This window comes from Astatotilapia calliptera, chromosome 20, assembly GCF_964374335.1.
Source record: "Astatotilapia calliptera chromosome 20, fAstCal68.1, whole genome shotgun sequence".
Classification (NCBI taxonomy): domain Eukaryota; kingdom Metazoa; phylum Chordata; class Actinopteri; order Cichliformes; family Cichlidae; genus Astatotilapia; species Astatotilapia calliptera.
The window spans coordinates 16,811,408-16,834,197 of record NC_137441.1 but is presented as its reverse complement, the minus strand read 5'-3'; the positions used below and the strand labels follow the sequence as shown (position 1 = coordinate 16,834,197).

General features: G+C 42.7%; 1 protein-coding gene and 1 pseudogene across 1 annotated transcript; both read left to right on the top strand.

Moving 5' to 3' along the window:
* Positions 1 to 4,529: 4,529 nt before the first annotated feature.
* LOC145423035 (general transcription factor II-I repeat domain-containing protein 2A-like) lies at positions 4,530 to 5,876 on the top strand. Its single transcript, XM_080295145.1, has one exon. It carries the CDS (start codon positions 4,530 to 4,532, stop codon positions 5,874 to 5,876), a length of 1,347 nt encoding a protein of 448 aa, XP_080151271.1.
* A 1,298-nt stretch (positions 5,877 to 7,174) lies between these two features.
* Positions 7,175 to 8,295, top strand: LOC145423006 (general transcription factor II-I repeat domain-containing protein 2A-like; annotated as a pseudogene).
* Positions 8,296 to 22,790: the final 14,495 nt, after the last annotated feature.

Genomic DNA, 22,790 nt, shown 5'->3' with positions numbered 1-22,790 from the left:
ACATATGTGCACTACATGTCAGTAAAAATACTATGCAAATATTGCTGTCCTTGAATGCTGAGTAAACACTGACAAAGCACTGATTGTATCTCTTGTACTTTATCAACGCAGTATCTAAAAACTTTGCACCGTAGTGGTTAAAATCTCATTCTAATAAGAGTTAAAAGCGCATTCGGTTATTAGGTTTATAGGGTTATTGAATTATGGCTAACGGTTGGTAGAATTTTTTTTAAACATTATCTGCTAATTACATCTGCCACCCTTCTCCAAATCTGTGCCCCTACCTGGCCCCCCCAACAAAAATTTTCTACACACGCCACTGTCTCCGCTACAGTCCAGTATATAGAGAGACGAGATGACGAGGCTCCAGTTACAACAGTGTAAGTAAACAAACAGTAACTACAGGGAGTGCAGAATTATTAGGCAAGTTGTATTTTTGAGGAATAATTTTATTATTGAACAACAACCATGTTCTCAATGAACCCAAAAAACTCATTAATATCAAAGCTGAATGTTTTTGGAAGTAGTTTTTAGTTTGTTTTTAGTTTTAGCTATTTTAGGGGGATATCTGTGTGTGCAGGTGACTATTACTGTGCATAATTATTAGGCAATTTAACAAAAAACAAATATATACCCATTTCAATTATTTATTTTTACCAGTGAAACCAATATAACATCTCCACATTCACAAATATACCCTTTTAATTATCTTTTTAATTTGCTGACCTCACTACCATGAATACACCGCTTGAGCTTTTCTAGATCCTCTTCTACAGGAAAACCTGTAATCACATCCCAGGTTACTTTGTTTTCTCCTTAAGATCCTCGTCTCCTGCGGTCTTCTTACAAATGCTTTTGTCATTCAACACCTTATTTTTCCAAACTTCTGTCTTAACCACTATCAATAAGTTGCCATCTCTAAGAATTTTTGCCAGCTGAATTTCTCCAAATTTCTTTTTCAATTATCTAGTTAAGGCTATTGGGCTCGATTGCACATTCTCATCTTCCTTCCTGAACTTCAGGATTATTTTAAATTCTTCCCTCACCGTCTTCCTCTGAACAACCCTGGAGTCTTCATCCAAACTGTTCCCCTCCAAACTCCAAACTTTACTTGTCTGTGTCCCAAACAAACTTGGCTCCTTTCTCCTGCTCCTCCCTCTTCCTGATCTTCCCACACTAGCAACCAGGGTACATTCACCAAAATCTATTTGGTCATAACCTGAGATGATGACGATGTCTCCAGTCTCCCTCCTACCTCAGTTTCCACCTGGTGTTTCTCCCTCAACTCCAATCTGTCCGTGACACCGAACTGAGGGAGACACTGACCTAAATACGCATAACAGGATAACAGGGACGTGAGAAGACACGAGGAACACAGCTGACACGAATAACCATAACGAGCAAACCTGAACTGGATGGTTTAACGTATAGATACGACGCTATGAATATAATATTTTTATATATGTCATTTCTGAGCAATAGCATGCAACAAATACAATATTTTAAAAGACTCAGTTAACATTTTACCACAATTAATTAACAATTAATACACAATTACAACTTCTTCAAAAATAGAAAACAGGACACTGCACAATAAAGGAGATACACTGAACCAAAGCTGGATCAAAGCATTGCTAGACTGCCTGATGACCTCACCCTCTAGCAGCCATCCTGTTATGAACCAGTCAGTCATTTGCAATAAGTAAATGATTAACAGTTGCAGCAGTTTGGTCATTTGTTCTTCTGTATGTCATTTAGCTCTATTCTAGTTGTTTGAACAATTTTTCATCAGATTATAGAAAAACATAATTTTAAGGTATGCCTCCAGAATAATTTAATTTAGTTATTTTTTACAGCGCTAAATTACAACAGCAGTCGCCTCAAGGTGCTTTATATTGTAGAGTAGGTCGTACAATAATACATACAGAGAAAAACCCAACAATCATATGACCCCCTATGAGCAAGCACTTTGGTGACAGTGGGAAGGAAAAACTCCCTTTTAACAGGAAGAAACCTCCATCAGAACCAGGCTCAGGGAAGGGCGGGGCCATCTGCTGCGACCGGTTGGGGTGAGAGAAGGAAGACAGGATAAAAGACATGCTGTGGAAGAGAGACTGAGATTAATAACAAGCATGATTCAGTGCAAAGAGGTCTGTTAACACATACTGAGTGAAAAAGGTGACTAGAAAGGAAAAACTCAATGCATCATGGGAATCCCCCGGCAGCCTATTGCAGCATAACTAAGGGAGGATTCAGGGTCACCTGGTCCAGCCCTAACTATATGCTTTAGCAAAAAGGAAAGTTTGAAGCCTAATCTTAAAAGTAGAGATAGTGTCTGTCTCCCGAATCCAAACTGGAAGCTGGTTCCACAGAAGAGGGACCTGAAAACTGAAGGCTCTCCCTCCCATTCTACTTTTAAATACTCTAGGAACAACAAGTAGGCCTGCAGAGCGAGAGCGAAGTGCTCTAATAGGGTGATATGGTACTACAAGGTCATTAAGATAAGATGGGGCCTGATTATTTAAGACCTTGTATGTGAGGAGCAGGATTTTGAATTCTGGATTTAACAGGGAGCCAGTGAAGGGAAGCCAATACAGGAGAAATCTGCTCTCTCTTTCCAGTCCCTGTCAGGACTCTTGCTGCTGCATTTTGGATTAACTGAAAGCTTTTCAGTGAGTTTTTAGGACTTCCTGATAATAATGAATTACAGTAGTCCAGCCTGGAAGTAAATAAATGCATGAACTAGTTTTTCAGCGTCACTCTGAGACAGGATATTTCTAATTTTAGAGATGTTGCACGAATGGAAGAACGCAGTCTTACATATTTGTTTAATATGTGTGTGACCAAGTGGTCGGCGGGGTTATAAAAGAAATAATAAAATGACAACGCGACTTAGGGGAATTTCACCCCCAGGAAATATATATTTAAGAAAAATAGATAAAAGGAATAAAAAGAGGCCGCACAGATTCAAGGAAGCACACCGAGGCAGGTTGGCTCCAATATTAAAACAGTTTTATTTATAGTAAAAATAAATAAAATATTAAAAACCAAGATATAGCGTCATTGTTGACAGTGTCCTAAAGTTAAAATAAAACAATCATGGAACTTGGACTTACCAGCAGCTGTGGACCCAAAAGAAAATCACACGAAAAGAAAATCACCCGGTGCTGTACAAAAGAAAGTGTAAAAACGACCCACCACCTGAGGTCCCTGGCACGTCCTCCATTCACTGAAATAAAACAGAAATACGTTAAAAGAATAAAAGGACACTGAGCATCAGGCTCGCTACAGATCATAAAAAAACTAAAACCAACTTTAATAAAAGAAATCACACACGTGCGCACACACACACACAACACTGGAAGGCTACGAGTCAACTAAAACTCGTGCTGGTGGTAATTGTCCAAGCCTCAATTGCAAGCCGGTCTGGGTCCCCACAGGCTGAGACCGGCAACTGAGGCGATTTAAAGTTCCCAGCATGACACTCGGGCAGAGGATCGCTCAGAAGTGTGGTTACAAGCAACAGTCCAGAATAAAATACAATAAAACCAGGCGAACCAGAAAAAGGTAGGCCTACTTAAAAAAAAACAGTCTCACGACAAGACAAGACAGGACAGGACAGCAGGCTCCACCGAGGAGGAGCCCTCACAACAGCGGCTAGGCAGGCGTCTTGATACTCCAATTAAGGTTGGGCGAGTTGCCACGGACAGGTGAGGGCAGCGAACAAACCCCCAGGACCGGAGGCACTATACCAGGGGTGCTCAATACGTCGATCGCGATCGACCATTCGATCGCAAAGGTAGCATTGGTAGATCGCATGGCATTAAAAAAATAGATGCCAGCCTATCATCCATCTCGTCACTTGATTGATACAGGGAAGCCAGTCAGATGACATCAGATTTTTTCTGACGCTTAGGTCGCTGCGCATGCGCAAACAGCGGCGCGAAGTGTAGTAAAACTGACAAGCTAGTCAGCGAGTTAACTCCAATTTTTAGCTCTCGGTTTTTTTCTCTTAAACCTAAGAAAGGGTTAAAAATGAGTGAGGGAGCTGGACCAAGTAAGAAGACAAAAACGTATCACTTTCATACGGAATGGGAGGAGGACTTTTTTTTCACGATGTCATTTTCGAAGTGCGTTTGCCTCATCTGCCAGGCTACCATCGCAATGCCAAAGAAGGGAAATGTGGAGCGGCATTTTCGAACTGTTCACGGAAAATACGACACTACATTCCGCCGAAAAGCGAGCTAAGAAAGAAAAAGGTGAATAAACTAAAATCCCAGTTGTCCGGACAGCAGTCATTTTTCACACAACAAACTTCAAAAGCGAAAGCCGCCACCGAAGCATCATTCCGGGTGAGTCACATCATCATTAAAAACAAGAAGTCTTTTCAAGATGGAGAGATGGTAAAAGAGGCTTTCGTTGAAGCAGCTGACTCATTGTTCCGAGACTTTAAAAATAAGGCAGAAATAACATCTTCGATCAAAGCTCTCCAGCTGTCAAGAAGTACAGTTACACGGCGCTGTGAAGCCATGGCGGAGGATTTAACCCAGCAACTTTGGAAGGACATCGGAGATTGCCAGTGTTTCTCACTGCAGTTGGACGAATCTACGGACGTGAGTGACACAGCCCAGGTGTGCATTTTCATTCGTATGGTGTTTACTGATATCACTGCAAAAGAAAAGCTATTAACAGTCCTGCCCATGAAGGAACAGACGCGAGGAGAGGACATATTTCAGTCGTTCAAAAACTTTATCGAGAAAACCCAGCTCCCAGTGTACAAATTGGTGTCTATTACCACAGATGGAGCACCCGCAATGGTTGGCCGCTTGAATGGATTTATTGCCAAGTGCAGGCAGGACGATGCTTTCCCGGACTTCCTAAATTACCATTGCATAATCCACCAACAAGCGTTATGCGCTAAAATGCTCAACATGAAGGAGATCATGAATGCTGCAACGAAGATCGCCTGTTCTATTCGCGCCAGATCTCGTGCACATCTGGAGAAGGCTGACTGCGACCACTCTGAGTTGTTGCTACACACTGACGTGAGGTGGCTTAGTCGAGGGAAATTCCTGCAAAGATTTCGAGAGCTCTGTCCGGAGATTAAGGAGTTTTTCCGTGTAGCTGGACAAGCAGAATACATGCAACTTAATGACGGTCAGTGGCTGTTAGACTTGGCATTTTTAACCGATCTGACAAACATGTTGAATGGCCTTAATCTACAGCTGCAAGGAAAAGACAAAACAGTGATCAACATGATCAGCTCAGTTAATGCTTTCAAACGAAAGATGCAACATCTCTCTTTAAAGCTGCAGCGCCATGATTTGATAAACTTTCAAAACCCGGCGTCAGAGCTGGAGATGCAAGGGATGGCCTGTTTGCAACTTGACAGTGCACGCTACACAGAGCAGATTGACAATTGTCTGTCAGAGTTTGACAAACGCTTTCAAGACTTTTCTTTGCTCGAGCCAGTCGCTACCTTCATGTGCTATCCTTTTCGGGAAGATGCTGAGGTCGATTCACTCGCATCAAAAATTGCAAAACTATTTCACCTGAACTCTTCTGGAGTGGAAGATGAGATTTTGACACTACAAGCCGACATTGAGCTGAAGTCCAGAGATCATGGACAGTTCTGGAACTTACTCACAGAAGTAAAGTACCCCAACATGAGGAAATGTGCTGCCTCTTTGACTGCATTATTCGGCTCCACTTATTTATGTGAGTCATCATTTTCCCACATGAAGATCATTAAGTCCAAGTACCGTTCCACCATGACTGATGAACATTTGGAAGTGTGTTTGAGGCTGGCCGTCAGCAGCTACTGTCCGGAATATGCATCCCTGGCTGATTCAATTCAGTGCAAGTCATCAGAGTAAACTCAGGTAATGACAAAAAGTTTACATTGTTAATTGTGTTGTGAAATATTGGATATTGCGGTTATGCATGTATATACATTGTAGATATAAAGAATCCTCAATATATTTATAAATAAGTATATGTTTTGGATTTTTGTAGTGGGTAGATCATTTTGACTTGGTCATTTTATAAGTAGCTCACATGCGGAAAAAGTGTGAGCACCCCTGCACTATACTCTCACTGGTGGAGATAACTGAGCACCTCTCTCCGCAACGCCGGAATAAAACAAACTGCCACGCTGTAGCTGTCATATGATCTACTCGCTTGCTGATCAGTCCGTCGCAGTGTGCCAGCATTTACTGCTGCTTTGCGCCGAATGCACGGGAGGAATGATCCAGAAAAACACCGGCTTAGCTTTATACGTGCTGACGCCACCCTGCAATCAATATGCAGGTGGGTTCCCAATTAACCTAGTTGCACAGCCGAGAGCGAGAGCAAGAGAGAGCGAGAGTGAGAGAGAGAGAGAAAAGAAAAGAAAGGCAAGTAGCCCATCCGGCTACATGTGCGTTGAAGGACATATCCTGGTCAAAAATGACTCCAAGGTTCCTCACAGTGTTACTGGAGGCCAAGGTAAAGCCATCCAGAGTAAGAATCTGGTTAGATACCATATTTCTAAGCTTTTCAGGGCCAAGTACAATAACCTCAGTTTTATCTGAATTAAGAAGCAGAAAGTTTTCCGCCATCCAGGTCTTTATGTCTTTAAGACATTCCTGCAGTTTAACTAATTATTGTGTGTTATCTGGCTTCATGGACAGACAGAGCTGGGTGTCATCTGCATAGCAGTGTAAATGTATGCTATGTCTTCTAATGATACTGCCTAAGGGAAGCATGTATAATGTAAACAGAATTGGTCCTATCACCGAACCCTGTGGAACACCATAATTAACCTCAGTGTGTGAAGAGGACTCTCCATTTACATGCACAAATTGGAGTCTATTAGATAGATATGATACAAACCACTGCTGCACAGTACCTGTAATACCTACAGCGTGCTCTAATCGCTCTAATACACGTGTCAAACTCAAGGCCCGCAGGCCACATCCGGCCCGGTGTACATTTATATCCGGCCCGTGAGATCATTTTATATAGATTTATTATTATTGTTATGTATGGCCCGGCGATATGAGGCGCTAATAACACACAAACTACAGATCCCATAATGCAGAGCTGCAGCCTCCTTGCCGAACACTAGGCTAGCTGGGAACATTCCCACGTCAATCAAGTCAAACTTCTGTTATTGCGAAGCTAGCCCCTCACAATGGTGGAGAGAAAAGTTGATTCTGAAAGCAGAGCCTTTCAGCGCCAGTGGGTGACTGAATACAGACATTGCCGGTAAACCCGTGTGTCTTATTAGTGGAGCTAATGTGGCTGTAATTAAGGAATTTCATTTAAGATGGCACTACGAGACAAAACGTCAGGATAAGCTGAAAAACCTAAATGCACAAACCACAGAAGGTAGAAGAGCTAAAGAAGAATCTAACATTTCACCAGAGCAAAATCACAAAGTGAAGCTGTTGTGAAAGCAAGTTTTATTGTAGCAGAGGAAAAAGCCAAATCAGCCCGGTGCCACTCTGATGAGCTGCGAAGACGCTGTGAGACATCTTGTGTCCAGACAAAACGCAGATTTTGGCAAATGTGAGCCTGAGGAGAAATACGATTGCTGATCGGGTTTGTGAGATGGCCACTGATTTAAGAACACAGTTGTGTGAAAGAAGCAAAAACTTTATTGCATACTCTCTTGCTGTGGATGAAAGTATAGACATGATGGACATTGCACAGCTGATCATCTTCATCTGTGGAGAGGAAATATTGAACATTAAGTCGATGCAAGGGACAACGACAGGGAAAGACATTTTTGAAAACGTATTTCAAAGTGTAACCGACATGAAACTGCCCTCGGACAAACCTGTTGGACTTACAACAGATGGAGCGCCGGTGTTGTGTGGTGAAAAAAGCGGACTAGTCGGCAGGATGCGAGTAAAGTTGCAGGAGGAGAACTGTACCGGTGAGTTAACAGCATACTGCATCATACACCACGAAATGCTGTCTGGTAAAGTCCTAAAAATGGAGCATGTAGTGGTCAATTTCAGTCTTTTATGTGGGAAATAGATTCAGAGTTTGCCAACATTCCTTATCATACAGAGGTCCGTTGGCTGAGTCGAGGAAAAATTCTCAATAGGGTTTTTGAACTCGGCAAGGAAATCTGTCAGTTCATGGACATGACATATGATGCAGTGAAGGCATTTCAAGTGAAGCTGTCACAAATGCACCAGTGCAACTTGCTGCACTTTCCCTGTTGCCAAGTAATGTTGAACCAAGTTGGCGCACTTTGCTGATAAACTGAGCGCACTGAGTTCGCAGCGCTTTGGTGACTTTGAAGCACAAAAAGAGAATTTTGAGCTGCTTCGCAACCCATTTACGTGGAAACTGCACCTGTGCAGATTCAGATGGAGCTGCAGTATAATGGTACAATCAAGGCAAAGTACGACTCTGAATGGCCCGCACAGTTTATTTGTTCCATTCCTGAAGTTAAATTAAAAATGCTTCAAAGGCTTCGAACTGAACATCTCAATATCTGAACATCTTACCTTGGGCATGGGCATCTGAGAGGTTGCACTCTTGACTATTTCTGATTGGTTTAGACCATGATATGGGCTTAAAGTGTGTCTGTTGTTGACCACACCGAGACTTTCAGATTTGCAGAGACTTTATTTTTTCTTTTGACTCAAACAACTGGTCGAACTAGGAATTTTTGGTCCCCCATTTCTCAATGGGGGACCAAATTGGTCACACTCTAGAGCCCTATGAGGGGAGCTAGGACCCAGCCGAGTCTTGTACCCATACTTCTTCCTAGGGAGGGAGCTGCTGGTGTCTGGCCTGTATCCCCCACCCATCCCTGTCTCCAGCTTGAAGGTGGCTAAGGCCTAGGCTGCATCAGGCCCGGTCCCTGGAGTGAGAGCGGCTAAGCAACAATGGCAGCCCCAGTCTTCAGAGCAGGCAGCTGGTGGTCCCTACAGTCTTGGGCATCTGCACAGCCCGACTGGCCAGTTATGAATCCATCCAGTGATTCCTGTTCTTCTTGTAAATCTTGTTCATCCTGACTCAGCCCCAGACTGATGGGCCCAAGCAGGTTGTGACCCCTGCACAGCCCCAGCTTCTACAGCATTCATTGTAACTGGGTCCCATCAGAGTGTGTGTGTGTGTGTGTGTGTGTGTGTGTGTGTGTGTGTGTGTGTGTGTGTGTGTGATCACTCAGGCCACTCACACACAGACTCTATACTCAGACCAAGTCCTTTACACTTTATTTGAATGTGTGTACACTACAAAACTCCTGTTCTGTATATATTTCTCTTGTTGTATATAATCCTCTTGTCTGTTATTTATTGTTTCTGTTCTACTATGTATATTTTGATTCCATGCACAGTTGGTGTGGTGCATCCACAATTTTGTTGCACATCTACAATGACAATAAACGGCTATTCAATTCTATTCCACTGCATTCTACTTTACGAATATCACAGAAATGTATTGAAGTGATTTTAAAGTTCAAACTCTGTTTTAAATCATGTGTGTGGAAAAGTCAGATAGCGAGCTGATGATAAGGTTTGCTGGACATCAGGTGATTAGATGTTAACAACGTGATTGGATGTCACAGTAGGTAGGTCAGGCCATATGTCATTTCTGAAGATGTGGCATCCAGTCAGAGATAAAGGAGAAAAGGTGACCGGGTTTAAAAGAAGAAATAGAGGGTTACTTCATCTTGTTATTGCGATGAGCAAAAGCTCATCTGAAGATTCAGCCCAGGGAATCCACAGCTAGAAATGATAGAAAGTAACCCCAGACGAGCAGCAAACTGGTCGAGTCATTTCTGGCCTTTTCTCTGCTCATTTTTGCCATGTTACATTATTAGTTCAGAAGGATTTGGATTTTTTTTTTCTGGATTCCAACTTTCAAGATTTACTCAAGATTTACTTTCATGTGGTTTGTAACTTTGAGAAAATTTGGATTGCCACTGAACAACCAAGGGCTGCTGCTTTCCTGTCGGAATATATATGGTCAACACAGAACACAGAGAGTGCATCATCAGATCCAATTGTGTTTGTCCTCTCCGATCTCTCTCCTCCCAAAGATTGGAGCAAAATAAGTATTAGCCCAGAGTTGTCATGGTTTTGGCTCTTTGTCAGGATAATGAGATGCTAATGTTCAGTCTGGAGAGACTCTCGGTTTTATGTTTCTAGTTCTTAGTTCTTGTTTATTTTTGTTGTTTCCACAAGTACCTGCCAGTTAAGTTTGTTAGATTTAGTTATTTGTACTTGCCAAAAATAAAACCCGACCAGCCTGACAATCCTGAATTTGGGTCCTAACCTGCCTGCCACACACAGCATTATGACAAGAGTAGGTTAATTAGATAAGTATAATTCAGGTGATTTGATTATTATTTTGTTACAATTATTAGATTCTGTTTTTGCCTTGCTCTCACTAAATTGCTTTATTAAGACATCCTGCAATCAAAGTCTAAATTGTGGACGTTCCCTTTTAAAGTCTTTGTGAAACAGTAAAAATCTAAGTATGAATCCTCACTCTTACTCCAGCCCTTTAAAAGTAGCAGACCCCTGGGGCTTTAAAACAACTTACATTTCCATCTGAACATCTGTTTTTGGGAAGGTCTTGCATATAGGCAAGATCATCTTCTTCCGTTGCTCCAGCAACCATTGAGCAACTGTTGCTGAACTGGCCTTCCTGCAGTCCAGGCCTCTGACCAACTGAAAATATATGGTGCAATTCCATATCTGTCGATATGGAATTGGTGTAGACGGGTTGCCTGTGTCTTAGTGGATGTTCAGGATTTAAATATCGTGTATGACGAATCTGTATACAATTTGTAGGTGTTGCCTCCCTAAGATGATGACCAGAGGTGTCACGGTCCGCTGTGACAGACCGTGTGGAGAGTGCGTGGAGGACTCAGGTGCGGACACGAGTGACACGGGAGTAAACTTTAAACAAAAGCGAGCCTTTTATTGTGGCTGGTAACGCAAGAGAAACAAACAAGAATAAGGGCAGCTCAAAAGCAATAACTAAACAGAAACATAAACTGGGAATGAACTAAGGTAAGGCTATGAATACAACAGACCGGGCATGGAAACATGGAGGGTGGGAACACAGACGACGCGACACAGACTGTATGAAACACAGAGACTAAATACACATGAGGGATGATCAGGGGAAGTGGATGCACACGGGGAACACAGGTGACACTGATAATCATAACAAGACACGGCAGGAGTGAACGTAACACTGATGGGAGATGGGCAAAGTAAAACAGGAAGTACACAGAGGTTCAAACAGGAGGAGAGAGAGCACGGGGAGAACGCAGACATAACGGGCTGGGGAAAACATAGAATAAAACACAAAGAGAGACGAGGGCTCATAAATACACAGAGGGGCACACAGGGGGTAAGAGTCACGAAGGGAAAACACATAAGGAACAACGTAACAGATCAACCCAGGAAGCATGGCCTAAATAAAGAACAAAATACAAAAATACATGAAAACTAAGAATACTGGGCCCACATGGCCCAGGACCATGACAAGAGGGGCAACTGGTTTCCTGTTCAACAACGTGTGGCGCTGTGATAAAGAATAGAAAAAGGGACACACGTTGAGCTGATGTCAGTTTCACAACAGGAAGGTTTATTCTTCACAACAGCTTAGAACAGCTTCAGGTATCACCATACTAACTGCAAAGAAATGGCCTTATGTTTCAGTCCAGTTTACCATACATGGCCACAGTTCCCTGAGCTAGAGACTGTATAAAACTCTCAATACAACTTTGACAAAACATAAACAAAATATTGCTTAAATCCATTGATAATATCAGATCCACAATGTATCACAATAAACACATTTGTTTTACAAAGATAAACAAAACACAATAGTATATTCTGTACTTCATTTTTAACTACATTTACAAACATCATAAAATTAACTCATTTTAATTCTTGTTCAGCACTAAATTATTTATGTGAAATGTATTTCCACTGTACTGACAATGTAACTTCTGTTTTTTTAAATATAGCTATTTTACTCTTTACAAGGAAATAATGTCTTTGACATAAAACAAACATATTCACTGTTCTTATACAACCTACAACTATATAGAGTGCAATGCTCCTTTAACAGCGTTCACTACTGCTGTGCAGTCAGCATTGATCAAACAGTTTCCTTATAACACTTTATAAATGTCTTTGTATTAAACCACAAACTTGTTCTTGTAACCACAAGATCAACCAGAAGAATAAAACATAGTATGAAGCCCATTTATCAGAGTGCATAATACATTAAGAGTTTAGTCCAGAAATCTCTCACAGGTCAGATTAGCTTCCCCACACACACTCCGTATTCCACATTAGCCAAGTCCGCTAGCATTAGCATCATTTAGCCTGCAGCCTTAACCCACAATTCAGACACAACTCAGAATGAATCCATTTCTTTAGCGAGTTGCGCTCATTACCCACATAAACAACATCATCCGTTTGTAAGGTCTGCAGTATACATTCATTTAAATGCATTTACTAACCTGTGATAAAGAATAGAAAAAGGGACACACGTTGAGCTGATGTCAGTTTCACAACAGGAAGGTTTATTCTTCCTCTGTGCCCCAAAACGCTACTCGATACCACTGCGCGTAATGCGCCCTCTAGCGGCTGGATGTAGGATAGCATTTTAAATGACAGGTACAAAGATACAATCACAACAAAACACAACAACAACTGGGCTGTTTTCCCCAGTTTAATTCTGATACTAGATTTTACTAGAAAGCTATTTTCAACTCTCTACACTCTCCCCCACTTAAAAGAATGTCTCCTGACATTTGTTTCTTCATGTGTGGACCCATTAGTGTATGAGTGTGCAGTCATTGTGGTAGTACGGCTGAGAATAGATAGGGTGAAAGAATGATGGGACGCTGTGTGTCCACATCCAGGGTTGGCTAGCTGAAAGGGTGTTCATATCTGCCCTCCAGTGACAGTATGATGGCTGACCCAGTGCATTGTACGTGAGTCTTTCTGCTGGTCTCCCCCTCCTCTGTGATCTCCTTACAAAGTCATTTTCTCTATTTTCTCCATCCATTTCCTCCATGTCTTTTTCTGCTAACTCCTCGGCCTCCACAACATCTTGTTCTCCCCCTTTTTTTTGGCCTGTCAAGAGGACAGAACTCTCTTGCTGCTGCCCGTAGCTTGGGCTGACTTTGAGAATCCTGCTTTGGAATGACAGTTTCCTGTTGCTGAGGGTGCTCCTGTTGAATAGCAGGTCCTTGTTGTTGAGGGTTCACGAGTCTGTAGCATGGAATCTTCCTCCGGAGGTCATGGTGGTAGGTATAACTATCTTCCTAATCCGAGCTACTGGTCGCCGTTTCGTTGACATCTCTTTCAGGTTGTCTTTACCTTTTTGCTTTTGTCTTTTCTTCCACAGGAAGTTCTTCCTCGAAAGGTAAGTCGTTTACTGGTAGTAGGAGGTTTCTATGAAGAACCCGCATGGCTTTACTACCTCTCTCTGGCTGTACCTTATAGACTGGTCCATCTCCCAATCTCTCCACCACACGATGTACTACCTTCTCCCAATAGGCGCGGTTTTCCTGGCCCTCCTCTCTCTGACAAATTTTTCACCAGTACTCTGTCACCTGGCTGGAGAGTAATACCTCTTACATGTCTGTCGTACTGCTTTTTGCTTTTGGCTGAGGACTGTCGGCTGTTATTTGCAGCTATTTGGTAAGCGACTCGCATCCTCTCAGCCCACTTTTGGACAAACGTTTGGTGGTTTTGTGCCTCAGTGTCTTTCCCTTGGTGAAAAAGTAGGTCAACTGGTAGCCGTGGAGCCCTGCCATACAAGAGAAAAAACGGAGAGTACCCTGTTGCGTCATGTCTTGTGCAATTGTAGGCATGCACGATCTGAGGCAGGTGATCTTTCCATTCACTCTTTTTCTCTTCTTGTAGGGTGCGCAGCATTTGGAGAAGTGTGCGATTTAATCGCTCCACTGGATTGCATTGAGGGTGATAAGGAGTGGTGCGTGAGTGTGCAATTCCTGATAGTTGTTGCAGTCTTTGGAACAGGCTGTTTTCAAACTCACGTCCTTGGTCGTGATGCAACTTCTCTGGATACCCAAAGCGAGGAATAAAGTCCTGAAATATCTTTTCAGCAGCTGTCTTTCCTGATTTGTTTCTCGTTGGGTATGCCTGTGCAAAGCGCGTGAAGTGATCAACGAGGACAAGGATATACTCATATCCTCCTTTGCTTGGCTCCAAGTGCAAATAGTCAATAGAGACCAACTCAAAAGGTGCACTGGTGGTGAGGGATCCCATTGGAGCTCTCTGTTGGATATTGGGGTGCTTCTGTTTAATACACGGGCATTTTTTTGTCACGTATTCTTCCACATCTTGCTGCATGTACGGCCAATAGAACCGTTCTCGGGCCAGATGGATCACCTTTTCAGAACCTACATGCCCCATGTCGTCATGTAAGCTTTTCAGTACCACTGATTTGAGCTGTTCAGGGAGGACCAGTTGTCGGTTTTGGTTTGTTTTTCGGTAGAGTAGTCCATTTTCTACTTCTAACTTGTTCCACTCATAGAGCAGTCTCCTTGTCTGTTTAGACATTGTTTTTTTTATCTTTTTCATTTGGAGTCCAAGCTCTCAGTTTCAAAGAAATAACTTCTTTAATAGCTGGATCTGCTTGCTGTGCAGCTCTAATATCTCTGGGAATGATGCCTGAAACGCTATTGTGTGGTACAGCATTTCCATCATCACCATTTAGCTGCAATGCAGCCACCCAGGGAACATCATCGTTTTGTACCATTTTTGTCCCCTGCCACACCGCAGAGACCACCTCCGGTGACACTGTCTCTGTATGGTCACTCATCTGCTGCTGCAGGTTCACGGGATACCTGGACAACATATCGGCATCAGCGTTCCTCTTTCCTGGTCTATACTTAATGTCAAAATGGAAATCCGCCAACTCCCCAACCCATCTGTGACCCACAGCATTTAGTCTTGCTGAACTCAGGATGTAGGTCAAGGGGTTATTATCGGTATAGACCGTGAAAGTTGGTGCATAATACAGGTAATCCCGGAACTTGTCGCAAATAGCCCATTTAAGTGCCAGGAACTCAAGTTTGCCCGAGTGCAGATGATAGTTCCTCTCTGCAGGTGTTAAGGTCCTGGAGCCGTATCCAATGACACACAGTTTGTTGTGTTGGCGTTGGTATAATACAGCTCCCAGACCTTCGTTTGAAGCGTCCGTGTGTAACACAAATGGAAGATCAAAATCTGGGAAGGCCAGGATGGGGGGGTTTGTCAACATGTCCACCAACCTGGACACCACGTTCTGATGTTCAGTAGTCCAAGTGACAGGTGAGCGAGAGGGAAGTTGCCCCTTGTTCCCTTTGGTCACTGGACTTTTTCCCTTAACAGTCTGAGGCTTGATGGCATGACCTGTCTCAGCTGGGTTTTGGAGAATTTCAAACAAGGGCCTCGCCAGTCATGAAAAGTCTTGGATAAAGGACCGGTAGTAACTGAGAAATCCAAGCAACGTCCGGACCTCTCCAACTGTGCGAGGCTTCTTGTCTTTCAGGGCTAGAACTGCTTCCAAATCCTTTGGATCGATCTGAATCCCTTCTCCTGACACCACTCGCCCGATCTACCGAATTTGTCTCTTAAAGAGCTCACATTTGGCTGGGCGAAGCTTAATGCCATGTTGTCGCATCCGGTGAAACACTTGTCTTAGATGGTCTACATGTTCGTCAAACGTTTTGGAATAGCAAAGGACATCATCCAAATACGGCACGCAACACTCGTCTCTGATGCCCTCTAACACTCCCTCCATGCACCTCTGAAAGGCAGCTGGTGCATTCGTCAGTCCAAAGGGTATTCGTACCCATTCGTAGAGTCCCCAGGGTGTGCTAAAGGCAGTTAGATGTCTTGACTCCTCACTCACAAACCCTTGATGGTACGCACTCCCTTGGTCCAAGATGGAGAACCATGAATTGCCTCCTAGGCTGTCCAACAAATCCTGGATCCGTGGGAGTGGATGGCGATCTGGGACGGTTTTGCGGTTAAGCTCAGGGAAGTCAACACACAGGCGAAGACTGTTGTCTTTTTTTCGCACACACACTACAGGTGAGGAATGGGCAGAAACAGACTTCCTAATCCACCCCCTGTTTAGGAGATTTTGGATATACTCCTTCACCTCCTTAAACAGTGGCCGTGGAATGGAATTGTAGCTTTTTTGAACGGGAGTGTCATCAGTTGTATTGATTTTGAGCTGTAAGCCAGGGACACACCCAATGTCTCCTTCATCACGAGCAAACACGTCTGATTCCTCATAAAGCATTTGCCGTACCATGCTCTGGTCAGGCTCCGGCAGGTGATCTAAATCCACATTTGGATGCCATCTTTCCTCCACACTGCCAGCCTGGCGATTTTCCTTCCCATTACTTTGTTCTTCACTGGTCGGACTTGTTTGGGTAGCGCACAGAAGGGTGTCATTGTGTGGTTCTCCAGGCCCCTGCATAGTTGGATGGATGTTTACAGGTGTGCTTTCAATAATTTCTTCAATGAATCCTAAGACTGCTTTTGGAGGTAAAAAAAACATCATGCCTTGTTGAATTCTGGATTGGTATTCTCACTATTTTTGAGGCGCCAGCCGGCACTTCAACAAGCGCAGGAAATAACTCCAACCCATCTGGCAAGTGACTGTCTACATTCGGCTCAAACAACATGACTCCTCCTCCAGGAAAAGCTCTCATGCGGCATTTCACCTGACAGATCTGACTGCGGGGGATCGTGAGTCCCTTCTTTCCAACTCTTAATACTGGACATTCTGACTCTTCCAGGGGTTGCTTTGTGTGAACCACCGAAACAAGACTTTCAGCATTACTCTTCTGAATTCTCAGGGCTTCTGACAGGAGACTCACTAAGTTGCCGTCATCTCTTTGATCACCATTCCCTGCAATCATCTCTTGTATCACATTAAAGCCTAGTAGCGGGCTGCTCAACCCCTCGACTTACTAGCATGGGAACATGAATAGCAACTGAACCATGTCTGCTACTTGTGATCTCAAGAAAAACTTCTATCCACCCTTCAAACGGCACATCTGTCCCATTAGCTGCAGTGACTTTGAGTGGGTGATTTGAGAGTAGGCTTTCCAGTGGCCTAATTGTCACATTTGGCAAGGCCTTTTGCACCCAAGACTTCTCCACAATGCTTACTTGGGCCCCACTATCCAACAACATTTGAAGTTTGACCCCATCTAGATAACAAGTTACCATACACCTGCCCCCAATCAGCTGGGCAACACGCTCCCTTTTGGACACTTGACATGATTTGGGGGTCTTGGTTGAAGATGGAATTTTATCTTTCAGGTGCAGCTTCTCTGGGATTGGGGACTCTGCATTCTCCAAGGTCACTGGTGGTCCCTCCCCAGCGACCTCACCCGGTTTCCCGACAGAGTTCCCTTTTGTAAGCAGCCAATAGCTCTGTGTCCCTTTTTTCCACATCGGAAGCAGTGTGAGCAGGTGTCATTTCCTTGGGATACACATTGGTGACATTTCCCTTTAACTTCAGGCTTGGTTGACTGTTTTATGTGTGGCAAAGGGTTGTAGGTGTTTTCTGTTGCCACATTCACTACCGGTGTGATGGCTTTCTCCAAACTTTTGGCCAAAGATGACACTTGGGCTGTTAACTCCTGTATAGCACTGCGATTGGCCTGCACCTCTGCCTGCACTTGAATGGCATTCTGTTTGTCACTGTCCAGCTGGGCTGTATTGATACTGATTGCTTTTTGTTTGCATACCTGTCCCAACCTGGTTTTCCTCTCAGTGTCCTCCCTCAGTGATCTTGTGATCACGTCGAGTATAAAGTCATCAGTCACATTCATGTCTGAAATATGTGGTTGAAGATCTCGTCTGATGTATGAGCATTTTTCATTCATCCCCTGGTAAAGCGAATAAAGAAACACTCCCTGCACCAGTTTGCTATCATATTGGAAGTCTGTACCTTGTTTAGAAGCAAACATTATACGCTGCTTGACCCCCATTAGTCTATACATAAACTGTTGTGGGCTTTCTTTGTCATGTTGCTTTGCGTTACTTAGTTCCTGGAACAATTCAGTACTGCTCTTATCCCTAAGGTGTGCTTTAAGGAACCTTTTTAACTCAGCAAGGGTCAGGGTGTCTTTGGTCATGAGCATGTCTTTAAAGGTACCAGGCTTAATTATCTTGAGCACCGTTCTTAAGACCTCAGCTTCTGAGAACCCCTCAGCCAGACCTTCATCAATTTGTTTACATAGACAGTTAAAACTCAAATCAGAAGCTGAGTCTGAGATTTGACCACCATGTATCTTAAATTCTCTATGTGGTAACAATGCAGCCACATCTGTCAGTTTTACTAAACCAGTTACAGGATCAGCAATCACTGCTGTTGGGATACTCTTTTTCATTACTGATGCTACTACTGCTGGTTCAGTCTCTGATACAGAAACAGCATCCCCTTCATCAGACGCTTGACCAAGTTCAACAGTTACCTGAGGTGCTTGCAGGTCATCAATGAGGTCACGAAATGCAAGCAGACGAGACATGCCCTGATCTTCGAGGCTCTTCAGTCGTTTACTTCTCAGAAAGTCAACAATAAAGTCAAAGAGCTCCACCTCAGTTGCATCCTCACCGGGAACATCTTCCACCTCTTCTTCTTGACACAATACTGCAAGTTTATGTAGCAGGTCCCTGTTAGCGGCTCTGGTCAGCTGATGAAGCTGGTTCTGGATCTCCCACTGTAGGTCGTGCAGAGTGGCCATGTCTGGATACCTGATGTCAATCGTTACTAATGCTGTGCATCAGAGGGATATGGATCCCGCAATTCTTGGCTGATTAGCACCTGACCACCATGGCGCTAATCCCGGACGAGCCCCCAGAATTGTTGCCTCCCTAAGATGATGATCAGAGGGGCAACTGGTTTCCTGTTCAACAACGTGTGGCGTTGTGATAAAGAATAGAAAAAGGGACACACGTTGAGCTGATGTCAGTTTCACAACAGGAAGGTTTATTCTTCACAACAGCTTAGAACAGCTTCAGGTATCACCATACTAACTGCAAAGAAATGGCCTTATGTTTCAGTCCAGTTTACCATATATGGCCAAAGTTCCCTGAGCTAGAGACTGTATAAATCTCTCAATACAACTTTGACAAAACATAAACAAAATATTGCTTAAATCCATTGATAATATCAGATCCACAATGTATCACAATAAACACATTTGTTTTACAAAGATAAACAAAACACAATAGTGTATTCTGTACTTCATTTTTAACTACATTTACAAACATCATAAAATTAACTCATTTTAATTCTTGTTCAGCACTAAATTATTTATGTGAAATGTATTTCCACTGTACTGACAATGTAACTTCTGTTTTTTTAAATATAGCTATTTTACTCTTTACAAGGAAATAATGTCTTTGACATAAAACAAACATATTCACTGTTCTTATACAACCTACAACTATATAGAGTGCAATGCTCCTTTAACAGCGTTCACTACTGCTGTGCAGTCAGCATTGATCAAACAGTTTCCTTATAACACTTTATAAATGTCTTTGTATTAAACCACAAACTTGTTCTTGTAACCACAAGATCAACCAGAAGAATAAAACATAGTATGAAGCCCATTTATCAGAGTGCATAATACATTAAGAGTTTAGTCCAGAAATCTCTCACAGGTCAGATTAGCTTCCCCACACACACTCCGTATTCCACATTAGCCAAGTCCGCTAGCATTAGCATCATTTAGCCTGCAGCCTTAACCCACAATTCAGACACAACTCAGAATGAATCCATTTCTTTAGCGAGTTGCGCTCATTACCCACATAAACAACATCATCCGTTTGTAAGGTCTGCAGTATACATTCATTTAAATGCATTTACTAACCTGTGATAAAGAATAGAAAAAGGGACACACGTTGAGCTGATGTCAGTTTCACAACAGGAAGGTTTATTCTTCCTCTGTGCCCCAAAACGCTACTCGATACCACTGCGTGTAATGCGCCCTCTAGCGGCTGGATGTAGGATAGCATTTAAAATGACAGGTACAAAGATACAATCACAACAAAACACAACAACAACTGGGCTGTTTTCCCCAGTTTAATTCTGATACTAGATTTTACTAGAAAGCTATTTTCAACTCTCTACATAGGCATATCCCCTTTCACCTCCAGCTGCTTTATTTTTACTGAAAAACTATACATTTAAATATGACGGAAAAATCAAAAGAAAGGAAAAATGCACCTGACAGACTAGTGTGATTGACCAGTGTGATACAGGTGGGTGGTATTAAATCCAGTTATTTGTATTCTTTAACGGCCAAGAAAGACACGGCTCAAAGTGGTCTAACTCAAGAAATGATCTTTAATTTTACATATTCCGGAATATGGAGACTGAGCAGACACACAGACATGCCAGCCTGATTATTTGTATACTTCCTCTAGACGTCACACACACTTTAAGTTTCGATCAATACTGCATAAACATGCTCTAGTGACAACTTTGCACTAAAGAAAAACAACATAGACCCAAGCAGAAATGTACCATCTTCTGAATGTATAATTAATTTCTGTCTCTGTTGCTGGTTTCTATTGTAGTGATCAAAGTCACAGAGCCTAACATCCCTTTTATTCATCACTGTATCATTTGCTTCCAGTGTTGCTCTCTCTCGATCTTCTGTCTCTCCCCCTCACCCAAACTGTTCTCTTTCTGTCGATGGAGATGCAATCCTTGCAGCTCTAATTCTCTCTTCTCTTCCTTTTGTGTGGGAACACCATCCAACTATTTAACCACAGCCCTGAAACAAACGAGCATCTGTTTGGATGCCAGCCCAGACCTAGCCACTGCCTTCCTGCTACGAGAATACCAACTGCCTCCGGTTTAACCCCTTGCTGCCAGGCCAAGGCACAGGCAGATGCCACGCCAGCACTGCAGTCAGAATCGCATGTTATCTATCAGGTGTTAGCTCGGGTTGTGAAAAGTACTTTTAAGGTTTGGTGTCTCCCTTTTATAAGTGCTACTTTGGTCTGTACCCATTAAGTACTTGTCAGTCAAATGTTGCTGGTAGTACTGTGCCATCTGATTAAGTCTAATCTTTTGAGTTGCCATTTATCATATTCAAAGGAGCTTGCAAAGAAAAGCGTCTGCACTTTTCTTTCTGGACTTTTCTTTGCAAGCTCCTTTGACTACGATGACCTGGATGACTGAGAACCTTCACAGACATTTATCATATTATTTATTCATTTTTTTACTGCATATTCAACATGATCAATAAGGGCCTGGCTAGCTGAATAGTCCTGTTATTAGTCATCTTAACTCATTCACTGCCAGCCATTGGCAGTGAATGAGTTAAACCCATTGACTCATTCACTGCCATTGACGGCTATAGACGTCAATGGCAGTGAATGAGTTAAGAGATTAAAAAGCAGTTTGCTATTGTACAATAAGAACATAACGACTATTTACAGGAGGGTGCTCTCCTTGCCATATTTTATTTGAAATATGGTTTTACTCTGTCCAATTTTTAAATCTCCAGTCTTTTTTAATCTTCTTTCTTGGTGGAAGCACAGTGTGCTTGGTGCTTTGGTGGTCCGTCCTTTGAGGAACTGTTGTTTAACTTGTATTCTTCTGTCTGGCCTGTGTGATCTGGCCAAAGTTATTTCTTCACCATGTTGTCTTACCTGCATCATTTGTGTATTTGTTATACTGGCTGATGTACTGATTTACTCCAGTCGTTTTATTAGAGTTCTGTGCACCGTATTACAACCAACAACAATAACCAAAATAGTGTGCGCGCACAGATACCACAAAAAGAAAAGAGAAGAATGTCACACACAGGTCTTTTAATTGTTAATGTTATCCAGTTCAGGCCTCTTGGCTGATCTGGGCAGTTTATTGGTGTGAATTCAGTCCAACAATTGATGTATGGTTTGTACAGTTTGTCCTAAGATTCAGTTCCATATGGGTTGTGGCTCACCATCTGTTGCAATGGAAGATCGTTCTTCTATGGATTTCCAAAAGGGCTGCAACTCAAAGTTCTCTGCAGACTTTCAGTTCTTTCAGTTCTTTGATCTCCAGAAAGCCTGACCTAAGAGCAAGGTCAGAGTTACTTCAAATGCACATTATCCACAGTTAACAAACAGTTATCCACAAACATCTGTGCTTAAAGCATGAACAAAATTAGTTTCAAATCCAAGTTCTGTTTCTAGTGTGTTGTACAACTATCACATTTAAAATTGTTTTCCATCAAATGGCAATCTTGCCATCAGCAATCATGAAACCAAAATGTTAAATGAGATATTCTGATTAATGCTGTGATCCTTTAGCCACGAGTGTTTTAAGTTATGCAAATGTGAATTAATTTGTCCTTATTTTGCTTTTGAAAGAACGCTTTGTGTAACTTTATTTTTGTTTAAGAAATCTGGTGTAGCGTAGATAGGACTGTCTGATGGAACTGCAAACAGAGAGACAACATTAGTTTACTAAACGTTGTGGTAGTAAGATTAACTACCACAGCATCCCCAAACAAATGTTTGTTTGTTTGGGGATGCTGTGGTAGCCATGCTGGTCCAGTGTGCCTTCAATTTTGAATAGATCCACAACAGTGTCACCACCAAAGCACCTCCCTCCACACCATCACACCTCCTTCTCCATGCTTCACAGTGGGAACCATGCATGTAGACACCATCTGTTCACCTTTTCTCCTCTGAACAGCTGATGTAGAGATGTGTCTGCTACTGAAGCTCTGTGTGGCATCTATCTGGGCTCTAATCTGAGCTGCTGTTAAC